The sequence below is a fragment of the Primulina eburnea genome, chromosome 15, assembly GCF_022965805.1.
Source record: "Primulina eburnea isolate SZY01 chromosome 15, ASM2296580v1, whole genome shotgun sequence".
NCBI lineage: Eukaryota > Viridiplantae > Streptophyta > Magnoliopsida > Lamiales > Gesneriaceae > Primulina > Primulina eburnea.
This window is the reverse complement of record NC_133115.1, coordinates 3,088,986-3,112,437: the sequence shown is the minus strand read 5'-3', so window position 1 is coordinate 3,112,437 and position 23,452 is coordinate 3,088,986. Positions and strand designations below refer to the sequence as shown.

At 36.9% G+C, this 23,452-nt stretch overlaps 5 protein-coding genes across 13 annotated transcripts; 2 read left to right on the top strand and 3 right to left on the bottom strand.

The window, feature by feature from the left end:
- The first annotated feature begins 215 nt into the window (after window positions 1–215).
- LOC140813708 (uncharacterized) lies at window positions 216–4,508 on the top strand. 7 transcript variants are annotated; one of them, XM_073172360.1, is made up of 3 exons: window positions 216–498; window positions 879–955; window positions 1,508–4,508. In XM_073172360.1, exon 3 carries the CDS (start codon window positions 1,547–1,549, stop codon window positions 2,534–2,536), a length of 990 nt encoding a protein of 329 aa, XP_073028461.1. In that variant the 5' UTR covers window positions 216–498; window positions 879–955; window positions 1,508–1,546; the 3' UTR covers window positions 2,537–4,508. The 7 variants fall into 7 exon arrangements, with proteins under 7 accessions (XP_073028461.1, XP_073028463.1, XP_073028464.1 ...); XM_073172358.1 differs by having other exon boundaries at window positions 217–498; window positions 870–955; XM_073172362.1 differs by lacking the exon at window positions 879–955.
- Window positions 4,125–4,895, bottom strand: LOC140813709 (uncharacterized). The gene is made up of 2 exons (XM_073172364.1): window positions 4,737–4,895; window positions 4,125–4,637 (listed from the first exon to the last, which is right to left on the bottom strand). Exon 2 carries the CDS (start codon window positions 4,619–4,621, stop codon window positions 4,271–4,273), a length of 351 nt encoding a protein of 116 aa, XP_073028465.1. The 5' UTR covers window positions 4,622–4,637; window positions 4,737–4,895; the 3' UTR covers window positions 4,125–4,270.
- Window positions 4,896–5,419: 524 nt separating this feature from the next.
- LOC140813486 (uncharacterized) lies at window positions 5,420–14,818 on the bottom strand. 3 transcript variants are annotated; one of them, XR_012113960.1, is made up of 16 exons: window positions 14,430–14,818; window positions 13,284–13,686; window positions 13,033–13,210; window positions 12,792–12,931; window positions 11,368–12,265; window positions 11,019–11,119; window positions 10,714–10,858; window positions 10,562–10,630; window positions 10,440–10,485; window positions 9,258–9,730; window positions 8,951–9,030; window positions 7,878–8,013; window positions 6,413–6,602; window positions 6,172–6,254; window positions 5,660–5,988; window positions 5,420–5,604 (listed from the first exon to the last, which is right to left on the bottom strand). XR_012113960.1 is itself a non-coding variant. In XM_073171970.1 (15 exons), the coding sequence occupies exons 1-15, from the start codon at window positions 14,533–14,535 to the stop codon at window positions 5,866–5,868; spliced, it is 3,171 nt and encodes a 1,056-aa protein (XP_073028071.1). In that variant the 5' UTR covers window positions 14,536–14,818; the 3' UTR covers window positions 5,420–5,865. The 3 variants fall into 3 exon arrangements, 2 of the variants coding, with proteins under 2 accessions (XP_073028071.1, XP_073028072.1); XM_073171970.1 differs by having other exon boundaries at window positions 5,420–5,988; XM_073171971.1 differs by lacking the exon at window positions 14,430–14,818 and adding an exon at window positions 14,117–14,245 and having other exon boundaries at window positions 5,420–5,988.
- A 1,174-nt stretch (window positions 14,819–15,992) lies between these two features.
- Window positions 15,993–18,576, top strand: LOC140815347 (uncharacterized). The gene has a single exon (XM_073174473.1). It carries the CDS (start codon window positions 16,070–16,072, stop codon window positions 18,539–18,541), a length of 2,472 nt encoding a protein of 823 aa, XP_073030574.1. The 5' UTR covers window positions 15,993–16,069; the 3' UTR covers window positions 18,542–18,576.
- A 1,663-nt stretch (window positions 18,577–20,239) lies between these two features.
- On the bottom strand, window positions 20,240–23,311 carry LOC140814222 (putative F-box protein At3g28280). The gene is made up of 3 exons (XM_073173140.1): window positions 23,090–23,311; window positions 21,648–22,867; window positions 20,240–20,314 (listed from the first exon to the last, which is right to left on the bottom strand). The coding sequence occupies exons 1-3, from the start codon at window positions 23,253–23,255 to the stop codon at window positions 20,240–20,242; spliced, it is 1,461 nt and encodes a 486-aa protein (XP_073029241.1). The 5' UTR covers window positions 23,256–23,311.
- Window positions 23,312–23,452: the final 141 nt, after the last annotated feature.

Genomic DNA, 23,452 nt, shown 5'->3' with positions numbered 1-23,452 from the left:
TTGTGGTTTATTGTGGTTTATTGTTTTATTTATTTATTTTAAAGTTTATTTAAAAATAAGAATAATAAAATATAAGCTTTGGAAAATATTAAGTTAATCAAATCATATTTAAAAAATTAATTAGTTTAATTCTTTTGTGTTTTGGTTACATTTTTGGTATGTTTTGTTAATAATTAATGTGTCATAATCAACCGAAATCGAGTTAATATATAAGGCTTCTATGGCCATTTTCCAATAGTACAGGGGGGTAACTGCGATTTCTTCAATCTCCCTGCTCTTATCTGCTCATCTTCCTCCCGCGCGATTCCAAGCGATGTTCGTACGAAGGTGTGGGGATTCGAGGGACATGGAATGGAACAAGGAGCTTCGGGAATCTACTCAAATCACAAGGTGGAGTTATGAATCGGGGAGGAAGATTTCCAGGACTCCGAGAAAAGAATCGATCCGGTAGCTCGAAATTCTGCGAGTATCAAGATCACCGAGTGGGATTAACTTGAGGTACTTTACTTGAGATGCCTATCTCTTGATTTTAATGGAGTCCGACCCATGGTTTAGTTCTTTTTTGTGGGACAATTGCCCCCTACTTGTTCCACCCCTAGTTAATATATGGCAATTTTGATCTGGATATGAGAAGAAATCGCAAAATGAATCGAAGCTGAGGATTGAAAGGATTATTCCTTTCTAACATTGACGATAAATTAAATGATAAATTAAAATCAAACAGCTAATGACGCATGGAAATTGAAGCTATGACTTCTCTTGTTATTCATGAGTTGATTGGTTAGATATTAATGTTAGCACCAACAACTGCTGAAATATTTTCAAGTATATGTTTTTTACCAACATATTCCGAGTAATTTTTTTGCCAGGGATGCAAGCTCCAACCTTTCAGAGGTTTAATTTGAGTACTATGGACAGTTTTGTCAAATCTGAGGTATTGCGGTATCTATAGAAGGTAATATTCCCAGAAATCTTATAACTTCCTGCCAATGTGTTTATAAATATGAGTCGATTTACTGTGCTAATGGATGTTTTTATTCTTCTCATCAACGTTTCCATGATATTGTGTCAATTATGTGCTGCTGATGTTGTATTATTTACTTTAATATTATAATGACGGCTTTTCGACTCATTTGTGCTAGACTTGAGCCTCAAGAAGCTGGTTCTGATACAATGATTCAATTTCCTCTTAGTTATGCCATCTTGCTATCTTCTTTTGTTGCTTAGTGGTCCATTGTAATATCTGTTTCTCTTATTTTTGCCCCCATTAATGGTGCAAGTGTCGGCGTCTCTTTTATTTTACTCAAGGACATTTACATGTATGATGATCTCATTTTCTATAAATGCATGGGTAGAGTCGTTATTCATCGTATGGAAAGATCATTTTTAATCTTTATAGTGTGTGGAAACACATACACCATGCACCGAATAACTGATCAGACATCAGCTAGACAGCTACTGTAGATTCTTTTTAGTCTCATGTTCATGTATTTATGTTCGCTATCAGAACTCAGTGAAGATTATCCTAAACCTTTGAGAAACTTCAATGGGAACTTTTCTTGGACACCTCGTGCCAGGTCTGGCCCTCATCTTCCTTGGTTGGTGGCATATGATCAACACTGTTCACCTATACTATCTTAAAGGCTCAACCAAGTTTATGCGACGGTTTTGGTACCCATTGAAGAGTCCTTGGCATAAACTAGAACGCATTGAACTGATTATTGTCATGTCATTTTCTATCCTTGCAATTCTGATCCAGGTTTTTGACCTCCAAAGCCTATGCTTCTCTTTCAAGCTTGACAATATTGAGCACTCTACCACGTTCCTCCTTTTGCTGATATTCGAAGGTTTCACTCTTATTAGCGAAATGAATGGTCTATCTGAAATCATGTTGGGCGTCTCAGGAATCCTTGTTGCATCTGTTTTCGGAATGGAGCTTTTCCTACTTCATTTCCACTCGACTGATTATATTGGACTCGAAGGCCATTACCACTGGCTAATGCAGCTCATAGTTTGCGTATCTTTCTTTGCATCTCTATCTGCTACTACTTTCCCAACCAGCTTTCCCATGGCATTGATTCTTTCGGTATCAGTAGTATTCCAAGGATGCTGGTTTATAAACATGGGATTCATGTTATGGGTTCCTAAGTTTATCTCTCGAGGATGCTCCATGGAGCCATTGGATCCTGTCAATGGCATCATTCGTGGAGCAGTTGTGTGTGAAACCAACATGGCTGATTCGAGGGCCAGGGCATTGGCGAACTTGCAATTTTGTTGGATATTTGCTGCTATCTTGATCTTCAAGGCATGTATCTGCATTTATTTTGGTAGGCAGTGTAAACCCGCGGGTAGGCAGGGACTCGAATATGAGCAACTTTCTAGTGGAGCTGCACATGAGCATCTTGCTACTTTTGGATTTAAACAGGTCCAATTGCAAAACATCACTTGTCCTGGAGTAAGTCTGCAGTCCAATCACAGATATGATATCCGTGTCGAACCATACCCATATTTCTTCTACCGAGTTTCAATTTCATAAATTTGGTCTTGAGAAGTTCTGCACTAAGCGGAATTAATCTTGAATTTTGTCTGTTCTTCTAAAGATTTTGGCTTTTGACGCAGGAAAGAGGCACTTTCTGAGTTGGTTGAAGTGCGATTCGAAGTGGAGGCCAATTTTCTGAGTGGGCATGTAATAAAACATTGTAGGAAAGTAAATGTACGAGGATATATATAAACATACAATTCCAAAAAGGAGTTGCAACTCATGCCGAAATTGCACAAGTTTCGTGCTTTGAATTTACTTTTTGTAATTTTATGTTATATCCTCATCTATTTATAATAAAAGGGATCTTGAGTGCATTTAAACTAGTGGTACAATCAAATTAAATGTCATTTATATCTTTATGTTCGGGATCCAGTATTTGAATTTTATAAAATCTATTAGAAACTGATCAAAAAATAAACTGCATTGGGTTCGAGTTTCAATTTTAATAGTTTAATCATATTCGAGCTTGAGACCGAGCTTCATAAAACAAAAAATCGAATCTCAGTTAACTCGGACTTAATTTTATTTTACGTGATCAATATTTGGGAAGAATGAAGCCTCACCCAGCATAATTGACAAGAAACCCCATTGCTCCTCTCCGACAATAATTATTCAAACAAACATGTTGCCGAATTGAATCCTCACTCGCAAGGGGTTGGTTTTAGTTGAAATGGACAAACCAATCAGGGACTTATTTTTGGCATGGTGATTATAAAGATGGTTTGACTTACTGTGACCAAGAAACGGGGAGAGCCAGTGTTGAATTCATCTGTGTTGCCTGTTATCCTTCCAGGAATTTGTGGGACTGGAAGTATGACAGAATCGCACTTGCTGCTGAAGAAAACAAGACGCGTGATCTGCATAAAATGAATGTGCTGGAAAGGCCTAGAGTTATTTTCAACGACGAGACTCAGAAGTATGTAATGTGGATGCATATAGATGATTACTCGGTTTGGTGTGGCCGTAAGCGATTTCCCATCCGGTCCTTTTAGGTATCTTGCAAGCAAGAGGCTTAATGGATTTGATAGTCAGGATTTGACAGTTTTTGAAGATGATAATGGGATGGCATATCTGATCTATTCTTCAGTCAAGAACAAGGAGATTCACATCAGCCCTTTGAATCAAGATTTTCTTGATGTTACCAATGAGACGACGTCGGATTTTACAGGGAAGCTCCGCCTGTATTTATGCATCAAGGTGTCTATTACATGATTACATCAGGAGCAGGTGGAGGAGCACCTAATGAGGCACTGGTGTATGAGGCTTTATCGATTTTGGGGCCTTGGGAAAGTTTAGGGAACCCTTGCAGGTACAACCAAAGTTTTCCGAGTTGCAGCATTCTTTTGTCGAAGTACATTCGTGCTCCCCATGCCTGGCTCGGATTCTTAAAATTCAGTTATATTTACAGTATCTCGAACTTCTTAAAACTAGTTTGTTAAGCACAAGCATGCCCACTAGGTGTCAAGGGAAGATCCAAGAATTCGGAGGGAGACAGGATTGATTGAGATGACTAAATATATCTGGGGGACGATGTAACTTTCAATAAGAAAAATTTACACCAAACATTTAATAATTTATGCGATTAAAAGAGAAATGATCCAAGTATGGAACACATTCACCGCTTCATTTATGTAGTAAAATGAATTCAATATTCGATTCCACAAAGAAAGATAATTTCCCTTTTGGATTAAGAAACAATACTTAAACCACCCCAAGAAACCAAACTTCTCATTCTTCCTCCACGAGTGCTTCAATTCGAAGAAGCACGAATCCAACAGCAACCCCGATAAGAACCAATGCATTCATAATGGCAGCAATCCTGAAAATCTCTTCCGCAGCATTGCAGGTGGAAGTTAAAGCACCACCACCCCTGCCTCGCGAGGATTTCTTCTTCAAGGAACTAACAATCTTCGCAAAAGACTGTTCAGTGCCAATTGGTAGGCCTAATGAAGCCACATTGTTATGTGCCTTCAGCCCACCAAACGAGTTCAATCCATTGATAAACTTGACTCTTGTTCTCCTCTGGGCTGATGCGGCCGGGAACGTCACCGGAGATATTGTAGCCGATATCGTTGCCATTTGTCAAGAACACAACCTACACAGAGAAAACGATGCAAGAATCATGTTATTTAAGCAGTGTACCTTCAAGTTATATGATGCCCACTAAGATATTGGTAGAAAGAATTTATTTTACCTGTTTCTGTTGGATTTCTTGATCTAAGATTCTTGATGAAATAGAGGGATTGAACGAGTGGAGTTTGTGTGGGGGAGAATTGGAAATTTAAAGTATTTGGATAAGGTTACAGTTAATATGGTTGGCTGACATGAAGATGAGATGAGGTTTATTTTCGTGAGTGAATTCTAGCTTTTAATAGTAGCCAGAAAAAAGATTGGAGTAATAATAGAAAATTGCATTTTGAGAAACAGTATATTCGATTATTTTATTTATATACAATATGATTTATTTAATCACACTTGGACTTAGATTATATAATATATATACCTCGGTTGTGTTATAATAAATGAATTTTAATCAGAATCAGAATCGGAATAAGAAATGAATCAATGGTTATTTTTTATATTTTGAGAAACCGTATGTTAAAAAATTACAATTTTAATTATTTATAATAATCTATTTTTTTTTTCATTTTAATAGTATGTATATTGTAAGTAATAACTTTTTTTTTATAATTTAATTTAGATTGTGAAAACTAAAATATGAATTTATATCGTATCCACCATTTTGCGTATCAACCGTATGTTAAAAAATACAAGTTATATATTAAATCAGCATATCAACTATTTTGATTTTAAATATATTACATATGCATCGCCACACAATAATCAAATTAAAACCATATAAAAAATACCATAAGATATAAGAACGGTAGATTTAATTCGTAAAAGCTATCCAAAATTTGCTCTCAAACCCATCACGATGCCACATTAACCTTTTGCAGCATAAACTAACTAAATCAATTAAATAATTTCTAAATTTTACCAAAAGAATGTTACTGCTGACAAGTAAATTATACACAAAAATGAAAAGAACTATATTTTGGCTTTCCCCGAGAGATGTTCAAGATGCAGTCATTAGAACCCCTCCTTTGGGGGTACACGTGACCAAATGTCCGTCTTGAATGCAAATTTACATGATCCAAAAATAATATACAGATGGGTGTATATCAACAGAAGTGTTGGGAGGAAACCATGAATCCGTGCTTCTATTTCTTCTGAGAATTTAGATCTTTACCAACCTATAGATCGGAAGTCGAGATGGAACCAACTTGACGCTGTGAGAAGAGATGATGTAAAATTCAATACTACTCAGGCTGAACTCGCATCTTTTCGTGTATGTCCGTTACAATATCACGCAGTTCGGGGAAAACAGAGATGAGAACAAGTTCCAGTATTCCATATCCAAGTTGCTTTAAACAGACTGTAGACTGCAGTAAATAAAAGGAAAAAGAAAGCTTTCTTAGATCATCACAAAGGGCAAATGAAAGAAATTACAGTCGGGTTCTGGGAAAATGTTTTCAGCAATGACACGATGTCTCAAGGTTTAGGCTGTAGTAAAGTTTTAAGTGTGGAGCGGAGGGAGAGAGGGAAGGGTAGCTGCTTTTTGTTACCTGAAGAAAGTAGTATACGTCCCTTGCACTACGTCTATACTGCTTATGCCCGATCAAGCTGACCAGAGTGGTCGGAGCGCCATCTGCCATGAGGGAGACAATTAAATTTTGGTATTGATGAGAAGAAGAACCACCAATCAAGGCTATCAAACTAGAAGGAGCAACATAAGGTTCCCCTCTGATCCTCTGTTTCTTTACCAATATGAAAAAAAATATGTAGCAATTAGATAGCAATACTCACCAAATATCATTTTTTTCAAATCACTAGCCCTTCGAGCAGCTTCAAGCTGTTCCTCAAAAGACCCTGGTTGAGCGACCCTTCTACCACTTTGTTTTCTAGTATTTTGCCAATATCCCTGGTTAGTTTGACTATCATTTCGAAGATTTTGAGCTCGCAGTCTCAAAAAGAAAGTTCCATTGGGCCAGAGAACCTATTCAGAAGATAATAGTCAGGAAAAGGAAGGACAACACCACCAAAGAAGTCAATATACGCAAGAGATTCTCAGATGTCCCAAAGAATAATAAATGTTAAGTTACAGAGGAAGAGAATCTTTGCTGGCCTACATACCAACCATAGTTTTAAAAATCGAATCATTCATAGCAGATCAAATTATCAGGCAATAAATACAGAAAATAAAATATCAAAACACTTAATTATATCAGGAAAAAAAAATATTGAAAATAAAACATCAAAACACTTAATTATGTCATTAAAACGCATCTTTACTAGGTTATCAACCCTCCATGACATTAATGGCAGTGAGATCAAAACCTACAAACAAAATCACAGTACAGGTTTGAGTGAAAAATCCCCCCTCAGAGTAAACATTATCAGCCAGATGCCTATTTTGCCGCCAAAACAAAAGGCATGGATCTAGATAAATGGGACTGACTTTGTTGGGTGTTTCTACTTTACAAGGTAGATGATCCTACTATTGAGGAGAACAGATGTATTGGCGGAAGAATGGTCGAAGATCCTACTATCGAAGACGAACAAATGTATTGGTGGAAGAGCAGAACAAGAACCAAACTCAACTCTTAGCCTTGAGGATGATGCTAATCTTAAGGAAGGGGGTATTGTTACAGGCCTGGGTAATCGAAGGATCAAGAAATAGGGAGAGGAAGAGATGGTCAGGTACGTGGGGAAAAATAGAACGTGGGAAAATCTGCGGAGAAACGCATTTTTCATGACAACTGTTCTGTTGCTTTTTGGCTAGCTTTGAGCAAGAAAGCAAGCAGGAATACTGATATCCCACCTTCATTACTGTTTCATATAGAGTATTCCTTTCAAGAATTGAATATATCATCAACTTACTCTTAGATTCAGGTTTATTTGTGTTTGCGTGTGTTTAAGCATGGTGGTTGCAACAAAGTAGCAGTCGAACAATCTTCAGGTTAATATACTACTCCCTGACCATCGGTCCTATATATTTAGGATTATTTGTGCTTTCACACCAACTAAGAAAATTATTGAAAAAACAAGTTTTACGGGGAAATTCTCGTTTTAACCTTGTTTAATGAGTGCTTTAATATGATACAAAAACTTATTGGAAATAACAAATGTATTTAATGAACAATGGTAGATTAGTAAAAAATAGATAAAATAATACTGAATATAGATATTTAACTAAATATTTGAGACGGATGAAAAAGAAAATGTAGCCTTGCAACGGAGGGACTATTAGATAAGAAGACTCATAACTCACATTGTGAACCCATCGAATTCCTTGAGCAATAACTTCCTCTCTGCGGAGCCACTGTATTTGCCTTAAGAGCCAGTCATCAATGGCATCCTCCATGAATAACTGCAATATTTGCTTGGATATCCAAAAAACCTGTCTCCTACAATTATAAAATAAAAAAGTATGTGGTCAAGGTATGATCAGCATATCAAGGTATGCTCTTTACTGTAAAATCTCAAGTAAATTAACAATTTTGTCAGTTACAAGAAAAATATCTTCAGACAGAGAGAAATCAACAAGGAACAGTATCACTTTGTTTGAAATGATGGAAGAATGCCCCAACTGCAAGAGAGAATATTGACTAATTTGCTTTTAAACTATATATTTGAAATATTCACGAGGTTTGGAGAATTCAAGAAATTTGGCTCAGCGAATGCGTCACTATCAAGTAAGGCTGAAGAGGCACAGTGATCAGTCTATCCCCACCATTCAAACTTGATGGGCTTCCAGTTCTTCAGAAGCTCACTTTTTCTAGACTATATTTCATTAACAAAATTCATTTCTGGGCAAGAAATTTGAATACTTTGCAGAAGGAGGACAAATCATCTACTGATCCATTAAGCTTGGTTAAACTCTCTGATGCATTAAGGTCAACCATCTGCTTAAACAAATATAAGTCCATCCATTTCATCAGTTCGAAACCTCATCTAACTGGATATAAAGTTGGCGATGAAAAACAACAAGGAGAGTTAAATAGAGTGAAAATGTCTATGATCATGTTATTAAAACAAGTTGGTTAAGTTACAAGTAAAATCCCGAAAGAAAATGAATAAAAAGAAAAGGGGTGAAATAAGTTTAGTGGGTAATTGAGAAAGCTTTCATCTGTCAATAAAAAGGACAGACAACATTCAAGAGCTGCATCGCAGTGGAAGGCCAAAGGCTTATTATATACATAATTTTTTTCATCAAGCGTAATACCTGCAAAGTATTCATGTGAACAAATGATAACACAAATACCATAGTATGAGAAAAGTAATTTCGCATTTAATTGGAAGACGCAAAGCAAGTTCATGATTTAAAAGTATGAACATGATCACCTTAGCCAGCCTCTTCTCTTGAGCTGAAATATGTTATCGACTAAATTCAGAACTGGCACACTTAAATTTGGTGGTGTCCACTGCAATACAAATATAGCTTCAATCAGAGAATTCATAAGAACATGTACTAAAAATGTGTGTGGAGAAATACAAAGAGGCAATAGGTGCCAATAAAACAGCGGAAGCAAAAATTCAAACAGGTGAGTTTCAGCCAAATGAACTAGTGATAAAAGGATGATAAGTGCCAAGGATTGATGAACCAAGAGGAATAAGAGGGAAGAAAAGTAGACTTCTAAACACTCAATACCTCAGGATGCACTGTTGTTGGATCATCCAGGGGAAAAGACATTAAGGCTGAACTTGATTCCTGAAATTTGCTCTCACAGCTTGTTGCAGGTGTCATCTTTCGACCATGGATTTCCTCAAAATTCAATAAACTGACCTCTTCACCGCATTTAACAACCCTTGGTGGAAAACCCTGTGAATTAAATTCATTGTCTGCATGCCACCCATTAGATTGGGCGGTAGATTCTAATTCCCGCTGTCCCTGGTTTGCATTATAACCATCCTCATTATCAGAAAAACTGTTAATAGATTCAGAGGTACTTTCCCTCATAGCCAATTTATTTAAATCATCAGTATTCCAGGACAAGTTTCTGCTTGTAACAGAAGAAGATGGTTCATGAAAAGAGGAAGGTGAGCCAACAACTTTCCTCATCAGGCCATCAGAAACCCCTTTGAATTGGCGTACAATATCATCCACAGCATCATCCACATTAACTGTTTTTGACAAGGGATATTTCATATTGATAAGTCCTTTCCAGATAAATCAAGCTATTTTAAAAATAGAAGGGTCATAAGAAAGAGCTTAGGCTCTCTAGAAAATATTAGAGCCTGATTGTTTTAAATCACCAGATAACCTTCTACTATATAATTTTTTTTAAGGGTGGTGAAATTTAAATCCACGGTGACACCTGAATTACAACTTCCAGGACCAAAACTCTGCAGATTAAGAAGTATATGGGCCAATAGTTAATAAGGCAGGAGGATTTGTGACACTTGAACCTTCCACCCATCTTCAAAATCTCCTGTTTATTCACCAAGAATAAAGCCAACATAAAGGTTGGCCAGCAATCACAAAAAAAAGGTAACAAAATGTACAACAAGACTCAAGAAAGAAGGCCTACGAAGGAAAAAAGATTGTGAATCATAAATCAAACTTGGAATCTACATAGAAAGGAAATAATATAAAAATGTTATTAATTTTCTAACTGGTTTCATATAACCAGGCTTTCGTAGTAATATGCAATTGAGGAATATATTGTAATCAAACATCTAGGTTGCTGATGGTCATGACTCTAGCATCAATAACAAAGTTGAAGTGTCATATCAAGACAAACAAACCAAGGTACCACACATCTGCATGTTGAAGTGATTCAAACGAACAAAAGTAGAAAAAAAATGACAATCGAGAAGAGAAGATGCATACCTGCAAGAGTCCTCATTGTAGAAGATGATTTTCCAAATGGATAATTCTTCAGAGACAAAAGGAACCACAAATTAATCAAGACAAAAAGGTACATATTTACTTAACAAAAAGCAAATGCACACCTTAGAGGAAGCGCTTAAAAAATCCCACACTTCATGTTGCTCGGCAACATTGGCAATTGACAGGAGATCCTGGTAAAGAGTTAAGAATTAAAACAGTGACAAACATGAACTAATAGAAAAAGGCACCCAACAAAGTGTTGGGGCAATCATACTTGAAGATACTTGTCAAGCTGAATGCAGCGCTGATGAACAAAAGAATCCTCCGTGCTTGAAGAAAATATCCTTTTGGGAGGTAAATGCAACGTATAATTAGGAATGTCCTTAAGATGTCTGTGCAATCTTTCAAAATTCCGATATCTGCAAACAGCAACACAAAATAAGTATCAAGTGAACAATTATATAAAGAATCGAGTAATCCAGATCTAATAAGAAACTCTCCTCAGTGGAATGATAGAAGATCAACAAGTTGAAAAGTATTTCGGGTAAACAATATCTTTTATTCAACTGGATGAACAACCTTCTTTTCACAAACCAAGTATTGTTGTCAGCATCAGTTACAGCAATTGAGTAAACTGCGAAGGATGTTGAGCCAAGATTCTCAAAGTATGCTCCAACAACCTGCAGAATAGAATTAAGGTTTGTTGATCAACTTAAGGCACTATAAATCATCAGATGACACTAATCAAAGGTATCCATAAATTGTAAGACTTCAAACTGGAGCTTCATTTGAAGTAGCTCATAGTGCATATGCAGGCAAACAAAAAAAGCCATCCACATTATGCATCTTGTCAGTAAAATTCTAGTAAATTATTCAAACATGTTTACACGTGAGAGATAAAAGAAATAGTAAAACCCAGTTTTCTTACTCGACATTTTAGCCTGGGAACACGCAGCCCTTCACTACGAATTACGACATCTGAAATACTCATCCTGTTGTGTATACTAAGCTTCTTAGCATCTGCACTGTAGTATTCTGAAATGACGGATGCAGTACCTACACTAGTAAGTGTATCTTCAAGTCTAGGATGAATGTGTAAATCAGAAGTGCTGTTTGATCTTTTAAGTTTATTTATATTTTCATGGGAAGCGACAACAGCAGCAGTTTCTTCGAGCTCCTCAATGGTAGATCCTTCCTTTATAAAAACTTCCTGATCAAGATCTTTTGAACTGCCAAAGGCAGCAATGCTAGAATTGGTAGGTTGATTATCATGTTGAGGCCTGGTAGGTAGTTTCCCATAAGTCTTATCTTCTTCTTCGATTGATGTTTTGGGCTTCTGTACTGGTATGTGCACAGACAATTGTTTTTGTGGCACTATCATGCTTAATGAGCCAGTAACTTTAGAAGCCTGAGGTTGTGGAGCAGCCTTTTTTTGGAGTTTCTTTTTATAGTTTCTTCCAATGGCCCACATGTTTTCAAGATTTTCAGGCATAAGGACATCTGTTCTTCTCCGGTTTGCTGCATCAAATGCTTTTGCCCATTCAGCAGGCCGTGGATGTAAAGGCTTATCCTGAATGTTATCAGCGAAGATATTTCCTGAGGTAATGGATTTTAGCGCCTTCTTATTATCAAATCGAGACAAAGACAAATCAGTTCCTTCAATGCCAGAAGGAACACTTCTTTTCACATCGGATTCACTGCTTTGGCAATGTTCTCTGGCAACAACTTGATCGCAGTTATGACTCTCAACCTTAGATGATTGATCAGCAACAATATCCTCATCATTATAGGCAAGTATAATATACTCAAACAACTCATTAATATACCTGGATAAAAGATTAGGAATAATAAGATTCCATAATGGTGATGCTCCAGCGACAACAATATGAAATGCCATATAAAATGATTAATTAGAGAAGAAGATTTCCGTAAGCATTCACAAAAAACTTCGATGCACACCATCACAATAAGTAAATTATTAAAAACAGAGTGTCTGTGACTAAAATAAGACATAAATTAGGAGTAAAAGAATTTTTAATCATGAAACCCCCTCTTATGGTACATATTACACGAGGAAGCAAGATCAAACTTGTTATGATGTCCAACCAAACCCCACATTTTCTTGAATTTCCTTGAATAAGCATTCAAGGCCATCAAATTGGTCAATAATTAGTCTTGCCACCAGATACTTAGGTAACGATTGATTAACAAGAACATATGCAACATCAAGTGTCCATCTGATCCCGCATATTGCAAACCATGATCCAACAAAAAAAAATGGAAAAAGGAACTTCTTAAAGAGAATAAAATAACTAGTTTAGAATTAAAAAAGCAAAATTACTGGCATCTCACCCGGGGCTTGCAAAATCCATGATAGGTTGTACAACCAAACAAGTCAAAAGCTCACGAGCAATGCACCGAACTAAAGGACACTGTGCTTCCCTTGGTCTTAGCACAACAGCTAAAAGGCCTCCCACGAGTCGCTGAAGAACCTATATATAAATAGAAGCAATAAATCTCATGAACATCAATCCGAAGAAGAAAAAAAGAGATTAAACAAACAATTTGTTTCTGAATCAGAACACTTCTACACCTTGTACTCACACTCTGGAGATACCAAAGCAGGATGAAGTTCCTTAGATGAGAGAAGATGGTGTTTCAACCTCTCATCCCGTTCTTCAGAGGACAATGTTCCCATAACATCCACACCAATACAAGCTTGGTTTCTTCTAAAAATATCGAGGTGATCTCCAACCAGATCTACCACATCCCTGTGAGAAAGGAGAAACAAGGTTCAATTGCTAGAACGCGTTTGCAATAGTACAAAAACACAGTAAAATATACCTCGTTAACAGGTCAACAAGGTTTACTTCTTTGATTCTTCCAGATATTTCACCAATAACATCCATTATTATCTCACGGATAAGCTCTGGTGCTTCTTTGTCAGGTGTAATATCAGAATACCACAAATCTATCACAAAATCACGCAAAATTTGGTTGATAAAATCTTCAATAGCAGCCTCTACAACAGGAGAATCTATTTTTCTCTTCCATTTTTGAGTAGGGCGGAGGGTACTTAGGCGGGAATCATTCACAGACAGCTGCTTTTTTTCTAAGTGCAATAAATAGGACAATGGTCTTGTGTTGTGAACCTTCCATCGGAATTCCACCTCATTAAGTAATAATCGTAATCCAGAAACCAAGAGTACGGCTATTGGAATATTCATCAACATCGATTTGCTAGTATCTGCAATAAAAAGCATAAAATTTAGCATACTGACTGGTATTAGAGAAAAAAAACAAATCGAAAAATAGAAGACTTGCAGAAAGAAATTCCACGGGAAACAAATATTTTTTAAAAAACTTTGCAAAGCTGAAATCTAGTCCCTAAAATAACTGTGGTTCAGTTAGATTAAAAGTAGCAGTCCCATTTGCTTTGATCTAACTATTTCAGCTAAATTAGCATAAACACACTGCGATCAACAAGCCTTCCTAATAAGGCAAGGTACCACAAAACCAAAACCTTCCAATAAGGCGCTGTGCCATAGCTGAATCAGTAGAAAGGGACTGGTGTGATGGACTAATTACACTCATCTTTTGTCACATAACAAAAAATGCAGTATAACCACCAGTAGCACGACACAGTTTAGGTACATATAGAATGCTAAAGATTATACCCATGGTAATCCTCCCTTCACTTCACCTCTCTAGCGTCTGGTATAGCCGAATTTACAGTACCTTCAAACAGTTTCTTCAACGTACCATAGCACCACAAACAATCCATTCTTTTTTATTTTTCTTTTGAGTTATAATCCCCTAATTCTGTGCACATGCATAATCCTAGGATCAGCATTATACCACATAAAGCAAGACTAAAGTTAAAACCCAAAATAGAAGTACAAAGTAAATCTCATTCTTTAAACAATAGATTATCTTCATACTCAATTAAGAAACTAAAACAAGAAACAGAAAAGGGAAATTGAGAGTTACGTGTCAAGAAGTAAGTTACTCCAAATATACAGAGAATCCACCACACAGCTCGAAGCTTAGCTTCTTCGATCAGATCCTGTACACTCTCCATTGCCTTCTTCATCATTAACGAATACCTCGTCGAAAATTTCTTAGAACTAAAAAACCTGATCAAATATAGGAGAATTGACAATTCGTAAAAGGAATCAAATTCAACCTTCACCACTACAAAATCAAATCTGATTGAAAACACAAATAAAATCTAAACAGAATCGGCGCTCTTCCGTTGGATTTGGATAAAAAATCAACTCTTTCAACAAAAAAAAATATTCACAAAATTCTGATCGTGTCTCAGTTCGAATTTCTGGGTTTTTTGGGTGAATAAAGCGCTGCAATTTTCCTGAGGAGGCATAACTTAAAGCGTTGGAGTTCATACGTCACCATTATCTCCGGACAAAATTACCCCCAGACGGTTTTTTTTTTAAATAAATAATAAATTTCATTTACTTATAAAATAGCAGCAAACACAAAAAATATATTATATTTTTGAGTATTTTTTATATATAAAAAATATGTAAAAAGATTTAAAAGAATGTGTTAAATAAAAGTGTTCTAATATCGGAAAAAATGATTGTAATTTCAGATATTAAAAAAAATCTCATTCTTATTCAAATTAAATTTGTTCTAATCTTATAATAAAAGTATAAATGGACAAATCACTCTCGACACCAAAAATTACTATAAAATGCCATAAATTTAAAAATATTTAAATTATCGTATATAAAAATTATCATATATATCCACAAACAAAAAATCTAGTCTACAGATCTCCAACTGAGCTCGATTCATAAAAAAATAAGGTAAAAATTTATGTGAAACGGTCTCACAGGTCTTATTTTGTGAGACGTATATCTTATTTGTGTCATCCATAAAAAAATATTACTTTTTATGCTGAGAGTATTATTTTTTATTGTGAATATCGGTAGGATTGATATGTCTAAAAAGATTCGTGAAACTGTCTCACAAGAGACTACTCAATATATATATATATATATATATATATATATATATATATATAATTTTGATATCCTGCATATCTATCGTGCACACCTTTATGAGCATTTTATTTAAGACGCTGAAGTGTTGCTATGATATGGAATTGTACGTTATGAACTATAACGTGCTTTCGGTATTTGTTTTTTCCGGCTTGAGAAGGAAATATTTATCCATGCATAATTTAGTAAAATAGTCATTAATTATAAATAATATACATGTAAGTTCAAGTATATTGCACAGTAGCTCTTTCCTAGCAAATCATTGGCATATATTCATATTTTTGTTTTGTTTTTTAGATTGATGTGAAATATTTTATTCCCATATTTTCTCATAACCAATGCCCCAAAAGTAATCTCAGAACCTCTATTCTTAGTGTTCTTCTCATAATCCATTCAGAAAAACATGGAGAAATATAAGCAAATCCTACTAAATTCAGCCCACAGAATTTCATACATACCTCCAAAATCCTGAGGTGAAAATGCTCCAAAAAATATGCTTCACCAGCCTCATGCATCATCCCTCGCACCTTCCATATATTCATCCTTGTTTCTTCTTGTTTACGTCTTTACGGTTAGCGGCCTTGGGCTAGTCCTAGGGGGTAGGCAATGGAGAACCCTCGGAAAACAATGGCTTTCGGCTGCTTTCTCTATGTCTTTTCTCTTGTCTCCTCTTCGTTCTCTTATGCATTGACAGATATTGAAACAGCACATATTGCTCGTCGCCAGCTTTTACATATGGCGAAAGGGGACGATCTTCTTCTTGCGTATGAATTTCCTGTTGATACAGGCGCCACCTTCCCTAACTCTAGGCTAAAAAGGGCTTATGTAGCCCTTCAGGAATGGAAGAAGGCCATCTATTCTGACCCATTCAACTTTACGTGTAATTGGGAGGGAGCGGATGTGTGTGCATACAAGGGTGTCTTTTGTGAGCAGGCGTTGGACGACTCTAACGACACTGTGGTTGCTGGGGTCGACTTGAACCATGCAGATATCGCAGGGCATCTTCCTGAAGCTCTTGGGTACTTATCAGATATTAGTCTTCTGCATATAAACTCAAACCGGTTCTGTGGGATCGTGCCGCCGGCAATCAAGCAGATGAAGCTTCTCCACGAGCTCGATTTGAGCAATAATAGGTTTGTGGGACCTTTTCCGGATGTTGTATTGGAACTTCCCAACCTCAAGTACCTTGATCTAAGGTTCAATGATTTTGAAGGGGAATTGCCAAAAGAATTATTCGATAAGGACCTCGATGCCATTTTCTTGAACAACAACCGGTTTCGTTCCAACATCCCCGAGAATCTAGGCAACTCCCCTGCTTCTGTGGTGGTGATCTCCAATAACAAGTTGAAGGGATGTATCCCACAAAGCATTGGAAACATGGCAGGCATGTTGGACGAGTTCATCGCATCAAAAAATGATCTGTCTGGATGTTTGCCGGAAGAAATCACCCTTTTGAACACAACCACAGTTTTTGACATTAGTGGTAACAAGTTTGTGGGCGACCTTCCGCAAGGCATGGAATACATGCAAGGCCTCGAAATTTTGGACATTGAAAAGAACTCGCTTAGGGGTAGGGTGCCTGAAAGTATCTGCACCTTGCCAAGTTTGAAGAATTTTACATTCTCTTCGAACTACTTTGATACAAAGGATCCACAATGCTATCCAAATGTCATACCCGAGCTTGTGGTGAATGGGAAAAAAAATTGTTTTGCTGGAGAACTGCAACAAAGATCAGAATATGATTGCTACAAAGCTTTGAAAGAAGAGGTGGACTGCAGCTCTACAGGATGCAGGCCTTCTAATGATGGTCAAGGGGCAAAGCCGAAGATCCCGAAAAATCATGGCCCTTCAAAATCAAGCCCCGAGAAGGGAACTCCTACGAAGGCCAAGGAAAATCCACCAACGGCGAAGCCTGGTTCCAACCCATCTGTACCAAAATCACAGCCAACAAGTCCTAAACCAATCCCACCAACATCCACGCCGAAGTCTTCTCCACAAAAGGCTTTTCAGTCACCACCGATTCCACATAGTCATAAACCATGGCACTCAAGCCCACCAAAGGCTTCGATTCCACCTCCCACAATGAGACCACCTAAGGTTAATGTTCAACCTCCCACTCCGAAGCATACGCAAATTCCAATTGCTCCTAAACCAGACAAACCGATTCCACATACAATAGGTGGATCCTACACATCACCCCCACCACCTATCTTCTCACCTCCACCGCCTGTTCAATCACCACCTCCACCACCAGTCTTCTCACCCCCACCGCCTGCTCCATCACCTCCTCCACCACTTGTCTTCTCATCCCCAACACCTCCGGTTTTCTCACATCCGGCAGCCCATGTGAACTCGTCACCGCCTCCTGTTTTCTCCCCTCCACCTCCAGTACACTCATCACCACCACCACTTCCAGTCGTCTCCCCTCCACCTCCAGTACACTCACCACCACCTCCACCTCCGGTTGTCTCTCCTCCACCTCCCGTGTATTCACCACCACCTCCACCTCCACCTCCGCCTGTCTCTCCTCCACCTCCTGTGTACTCACCACCACCACCACCTCCGGTTGTTTCTCCTCCACCTCCAGCGTACTCGCCACCGCCTCCTGTTTTCTCGCATCCACCTCCAGTACACTCACCACCCCCACCACCTCCGGTTGTCTCTCCTCCACCTCCCGTGTATTCACCACCACCTCCACCTCCGGCTGTCTCTCCTCCACCTCCTGTGTACTCACCACCACCACCACCACCTCCAGTTGTTTCTCCTCCACCTCCAATGTACTCACCACCGCCACCGCCTGTTCACTCCCCACCCCCACCCCCTCTTTTCTCTCCACCACCACCTGTCCATTCACCACCTCCACCAGTTTTCTCTCCCCCACCTCCTCTCCAATCACCACCACCACCACCTCCACCTCCACCATTGCTCTCTCCACCCCCACCGCCTGTCAACCCACCACCACCGCCACCAGCGCCTCAACCATCACCACCTCCTCCAGTTTTCAAACCAATTATCCTCCCACCACACTTGGGGGCAAGCTATGCATCCCCACCACCACCAGTCATCCAAGGATATTAAGGAGTAGTATATATACATCAATCATGTTTGATCCACACACATCAACAATCCAAAAACATCTTTTCAAACTATCACTTTGTAAGATTTGTTTTGCAGTTTTTTCAATTGCAAATCAGTTGGATCATTCTTATGTAGCAATAATTTACATGCACCTAGTTCAATAATTCGCCATTCATCAGTAATTTGCATTGCAGTTTGTTAAATTGCCTAGTTATCATGGAACTCGTTAGAATTTGTACATCAACTAGCTTTTTCTTGCAGACAAAAAAAATCTTGTAATAAAAATAGTAATCTTAAAGTTCAAATATCGTTTTCCTATGTTTTTTTCGCCAACAAAATGTCGAACATTCATAGTATTTTATAAGAATGAACTCCCAATTAATTTTTTGCGTTTAATTCGAAATAATTTTTACATGTCTATTTGATTGAGATTTAACTGAGAAAGAGACATTGAATTTGTTTTTGCAAGTAAACCGACATTTTTTGAAACATGGGAGAACAATTTTATTTGAAATAAATTTAGTTAAGCCACAAGAATGAAAGTAAATTTTCTTAAAACGAAACAAAATTAACAATTGTATTAAAAAATTTGGTAAATAACTCATATTGTAATTTATGTTGGACATAATAAAGTAGAATATTCAAATTGTTGTTAGAAAATTATAAGAGGAATTTTCTAAAATGGCTTTCCAAAATAATAATGATTCTTTTTAAATTTATTTTTAAAAGTAGGTTAAGTTCCAAGAATACCCTGTAAAATAATTTTTCTTTTAATTTAGCTTTCCTTTGAACCCACTTTCCAAGTGAACGCAAAAAAATAAATATATTGCAAGTGTACTAGTTCATTATTAAAATTTTAATTTTATCTAGAAAGTAATTTTCCGTCAAAATTAATAACCAAATAAAAGATAAGTTGGTAGCTTATTTTTTCAGGAGAAAGAAATAATGAAATAAGAACAAATCTCATTTTGCAACAAGGGATAGTTAGTGGCTTAGTGCAGAGTCAAACTTCCTTGTTCTTTCTCTTTTATTTTTAAATTTTTATACAGAAAATAAATAATAATAATAATATTTAATCAAAAAACAATAAAAACCTGAGTTAAAATAAATAATAAAAATAATGATTAAAAATAAGAATACTAGCGATAGCTCTCGTTGTTGTTATTATCACTATAATGATTTTATTATTTTAAATTTTTTTATATTAAATTGACCAAATATTACATTAATTCATACTAAACAGACATTATTTATTATTATTACAGACATAACTAAATATTTATCAAAATAAAATCAAATTGCAAAAATAATCTAATGAAAAATATTTATAATTTTAATAATTATACTAAATTTGCTTTTTTTATATATATATATTTAAGATTGTTAAAACAAACTTGCACGTCAATACCAAAATTAAAATATATAGATTTTAGAGAAATGATGAAATGAAGAACACCAAACTGTATTATAAAATTTTAAGAAAGGCTATTTTTTAAAATAGAAGTTTTTACTGGGTCGGTACAACTAAACTCTCCACATAAATTAATGGCATTTTTGGAATTTTAAACTTTAAAAACTAAAATTCCATATCACATAATATTTAGAGTAGAAGGCTATTTTTAAAAATATATATTATAATATGGGTAATTTCCTTACATCAAACATTGTCTGTTTTCATATAGATAGAATAATAATAGATTATACATGAAATTTGAATTTTTTCAAAGGTACAGCGCCTACTCGCTCCACCTTGGGTGTGCTCATCCAAGAAACCTGCCAAAACCAAGATAAATAATGACTTTTTAACATTTTTGATGGATCACTTTCAGCTGACCAATACTCTAAAATCTTTAAAGCTTCATCTATTGTAGCGGATTTGGATCCCCTGTTGATCATCTTGTATAAAAAATGTATATCACACGATGTTATATTTTACCAACCAACTAAATCGTGAAAAATTGAATAAAACAGAAATTATTCTGAGCAAACATCGAATTGTCCACAGTGTATAGTCAAAATGGCACAAACTAAACAACATTCAAAATCGGTTATTTCGGTAAATAATCAAATTAACTGATTTTTTTCTGTTTATTTTGCTCCTATTGTATTTTGGCCATGTTGGGTTTACAGGAAGTTTGGATCCCACATGGAAAAAAGGATATGAGCCCTCGGACATTCTTTGTAAGAGGAGTGTTCTTAGGTAGCTCATGGGGTGGTGAGAGTTCATGGATTTTAGGTAGGGATGACAACTTTTTCCATGGATTTGGAGCTTCGCGGGGAAAACATGATACATGGATGGGGATCTCCGATTTTTTCGGGTTTGGTTCGGGTTTGGAGATTTTTTTAAATCCCAAATGTAATTCGGGACGGATATATGATTACTATCTTCATCTCCGAACCCGTCCCGAAAATAATATCAATAATAAAATAATAATATTATTTAGTATTAATAATATAATAATATATTATTTTTTAAAATATTAATAATAATATTATTAATATTGATATTAATATTATTATTAATATTATCATTAATAATTAATAGATAATAATAAGTTTTAGTTTGAAAAAATTTCCGTATTCGTCATCATCTTACCATGTTATTATTTTTGAAACGGGGATGTGGCGGGGATGAGAAGTTGATCTCCGAAGTTTCGGGTTTGGGGATTCCTCGAACTCGAAAAAACGGAGATCGGGACGAATATGAGAGTGGTGATGGAATTCGAGGACATGGATGGGGATGGCAAACTCGCCCCCGCCCCGTCCCACTGTCATCCCTAATTTTAGGGCATGCAATGTCTAGTTTTAGTAAAATTGTACATATATTTTTTATCTGACTACGGTCGGTTTGCCCTTGTCTTCTGCTAACCTACATGGGGAGATTTTATGCTACACCGGGAGCCCTGATGTATTTGTACGAGATGTCCGGACGAATATCTAACTTGAAATAAAAAAAGAAAATGATGGCCTCACATGCATGTTTTCAATTGAGATGTTCACCCGAACATCTTGTACATAAAATACATCAAGAGCTTTTCTTCCGATGTGATGGACTAGATCAAAAACTCAATAATTGTAGGCTTTGGTAGAGACTAGAGAGTCATACCTGATTATATTTCTTCCTAAATTTGGAAAGAGATGTCGGCCAAAGTCCCAACACAAGAGGCAGAACATCCCACTCCAACCTGTAAAACGTTGCGTCCGAAGGATCACAAGAAAGAACCTCCAGATAAGCAGATGAAATCTCACATGACATCAATTCCCCATCACATTTCAAGAAAATCATATCAGAATTCAAAGGATGGAAGGCCACCAAATGGAAGTACTTATCCGTGTTTGGTGATGCCAGAGATCGATTCAAATATTCATCACCCGACCACAGGTCACCATATAGGATACTATGCTTTAATGTCCAATCTCCACCATCGAAATCCATCAACATCCATACTCTTACAATGGGATTCTCTTCCAAAGGACCATAGCTACTCACCTCATAGTAATGTAGGTTACCGCAAGAAACTCCGAGCCTTCCCATTTTGTTATTCGGCAAGTCAATAACACGGCACCTACCACCATCATTTTTCGGATCAAATGCGAGCAAACCAACATCCACCATCCACATTATCATTCCGCGGCAAACCATAGTTGCCTTTGCCCTGAATAATCCGAAGGGACGAGTATTCAACACTTCTTTGATGCACCATTTACCCTTTGCTGAATGAAAAACGAGGAAACTAAGTAAAGGAGTAGACCAGCGTGGAATAATCTGCACAACCCAAAAAGTACCATCCTCTTCCACCATGAAGCCAGCTGCTGGACATCTTATTCTATATCCTTTGACTCGTGGGAGAGTGAGCCATTCGAAGGTCAATGGGTTGCAAAGACAGTAAGTATTCTCTTTAGATGAGTTACTCGACCCAGAAAACAGCAGCAAATCGCGATCAGATCCTATCAATTGCAAAGGAAATGTTTCTCTCTGTCTTTGTTGTAGCTTAGTTTTGAAAATGTTGACAGCGAAATTCATCGAATTAGATCCAAAGTAAGGGCAGTAAGGGCCTATTTCACAAGGTCGCTCTGGTTTTAGAACAGAACTGATGTAGAATAGGGCCAACGGTTGGGGAATAGATGGTTTCCGAGAGGCATAGGAGCGAGCGAACATAGGATCAGAGATGAGGGAGAGCCAATTCTTGGAAACACATTTTGATACGAAAACCGAATCCAAAGGTAGTCTCTGAATGATATCAATCAAGAGGAAGTCAGGCAAATTATCAATTGAGTTCACAAATTTCGGCCTTTTATCTTCCTCCATCATGCTTTCTATCGGCACTGTAAAGAATTCAATTCATCAAGGATTTGTCCTTTATCAAAATGGCATAATCTTTCACAGGGACCACCAAGATCAAAAAGCCATCAACTAACCAGAGCAGAGAACTTAAAAATTTTCCTATAAATAAATTACCTAGTATAATCAAACTTAATGCACCTACATGAATGATTTCTACTGGATTTTCTAACTGAATATCTTACCCCACACACACATTCGCTTACCGGAATTGTGGGAAACGGCAGAAGTCCTGCAGGCCCAGGAAGGAGTCAGACACACAAGAATAGCGCGAAAAACGTCTGCCATATTACCGGTCGAGGTGGCCAGAGCAGAGGCGGAGCTCAACTTCCAGCAGCCACCGAAACGCGGTTCTTCCGTTCTTGATTTCATTTCGTAGGAATCTAAAATAAAAACATGAATGGAGGGCAACCAGTGCCAAGTTTTTAACACTTCTCATCGACGCAAATTCCAAGTTTCTTTCTCTTTTGTTGTTCAAATCTTAGGTACCAACGTTGGCCATTTTTAACTTTTCTGGTGCTAAATTTTTTTGCATTAATTCATTGACTTGAAATATTGTGAAAATGATA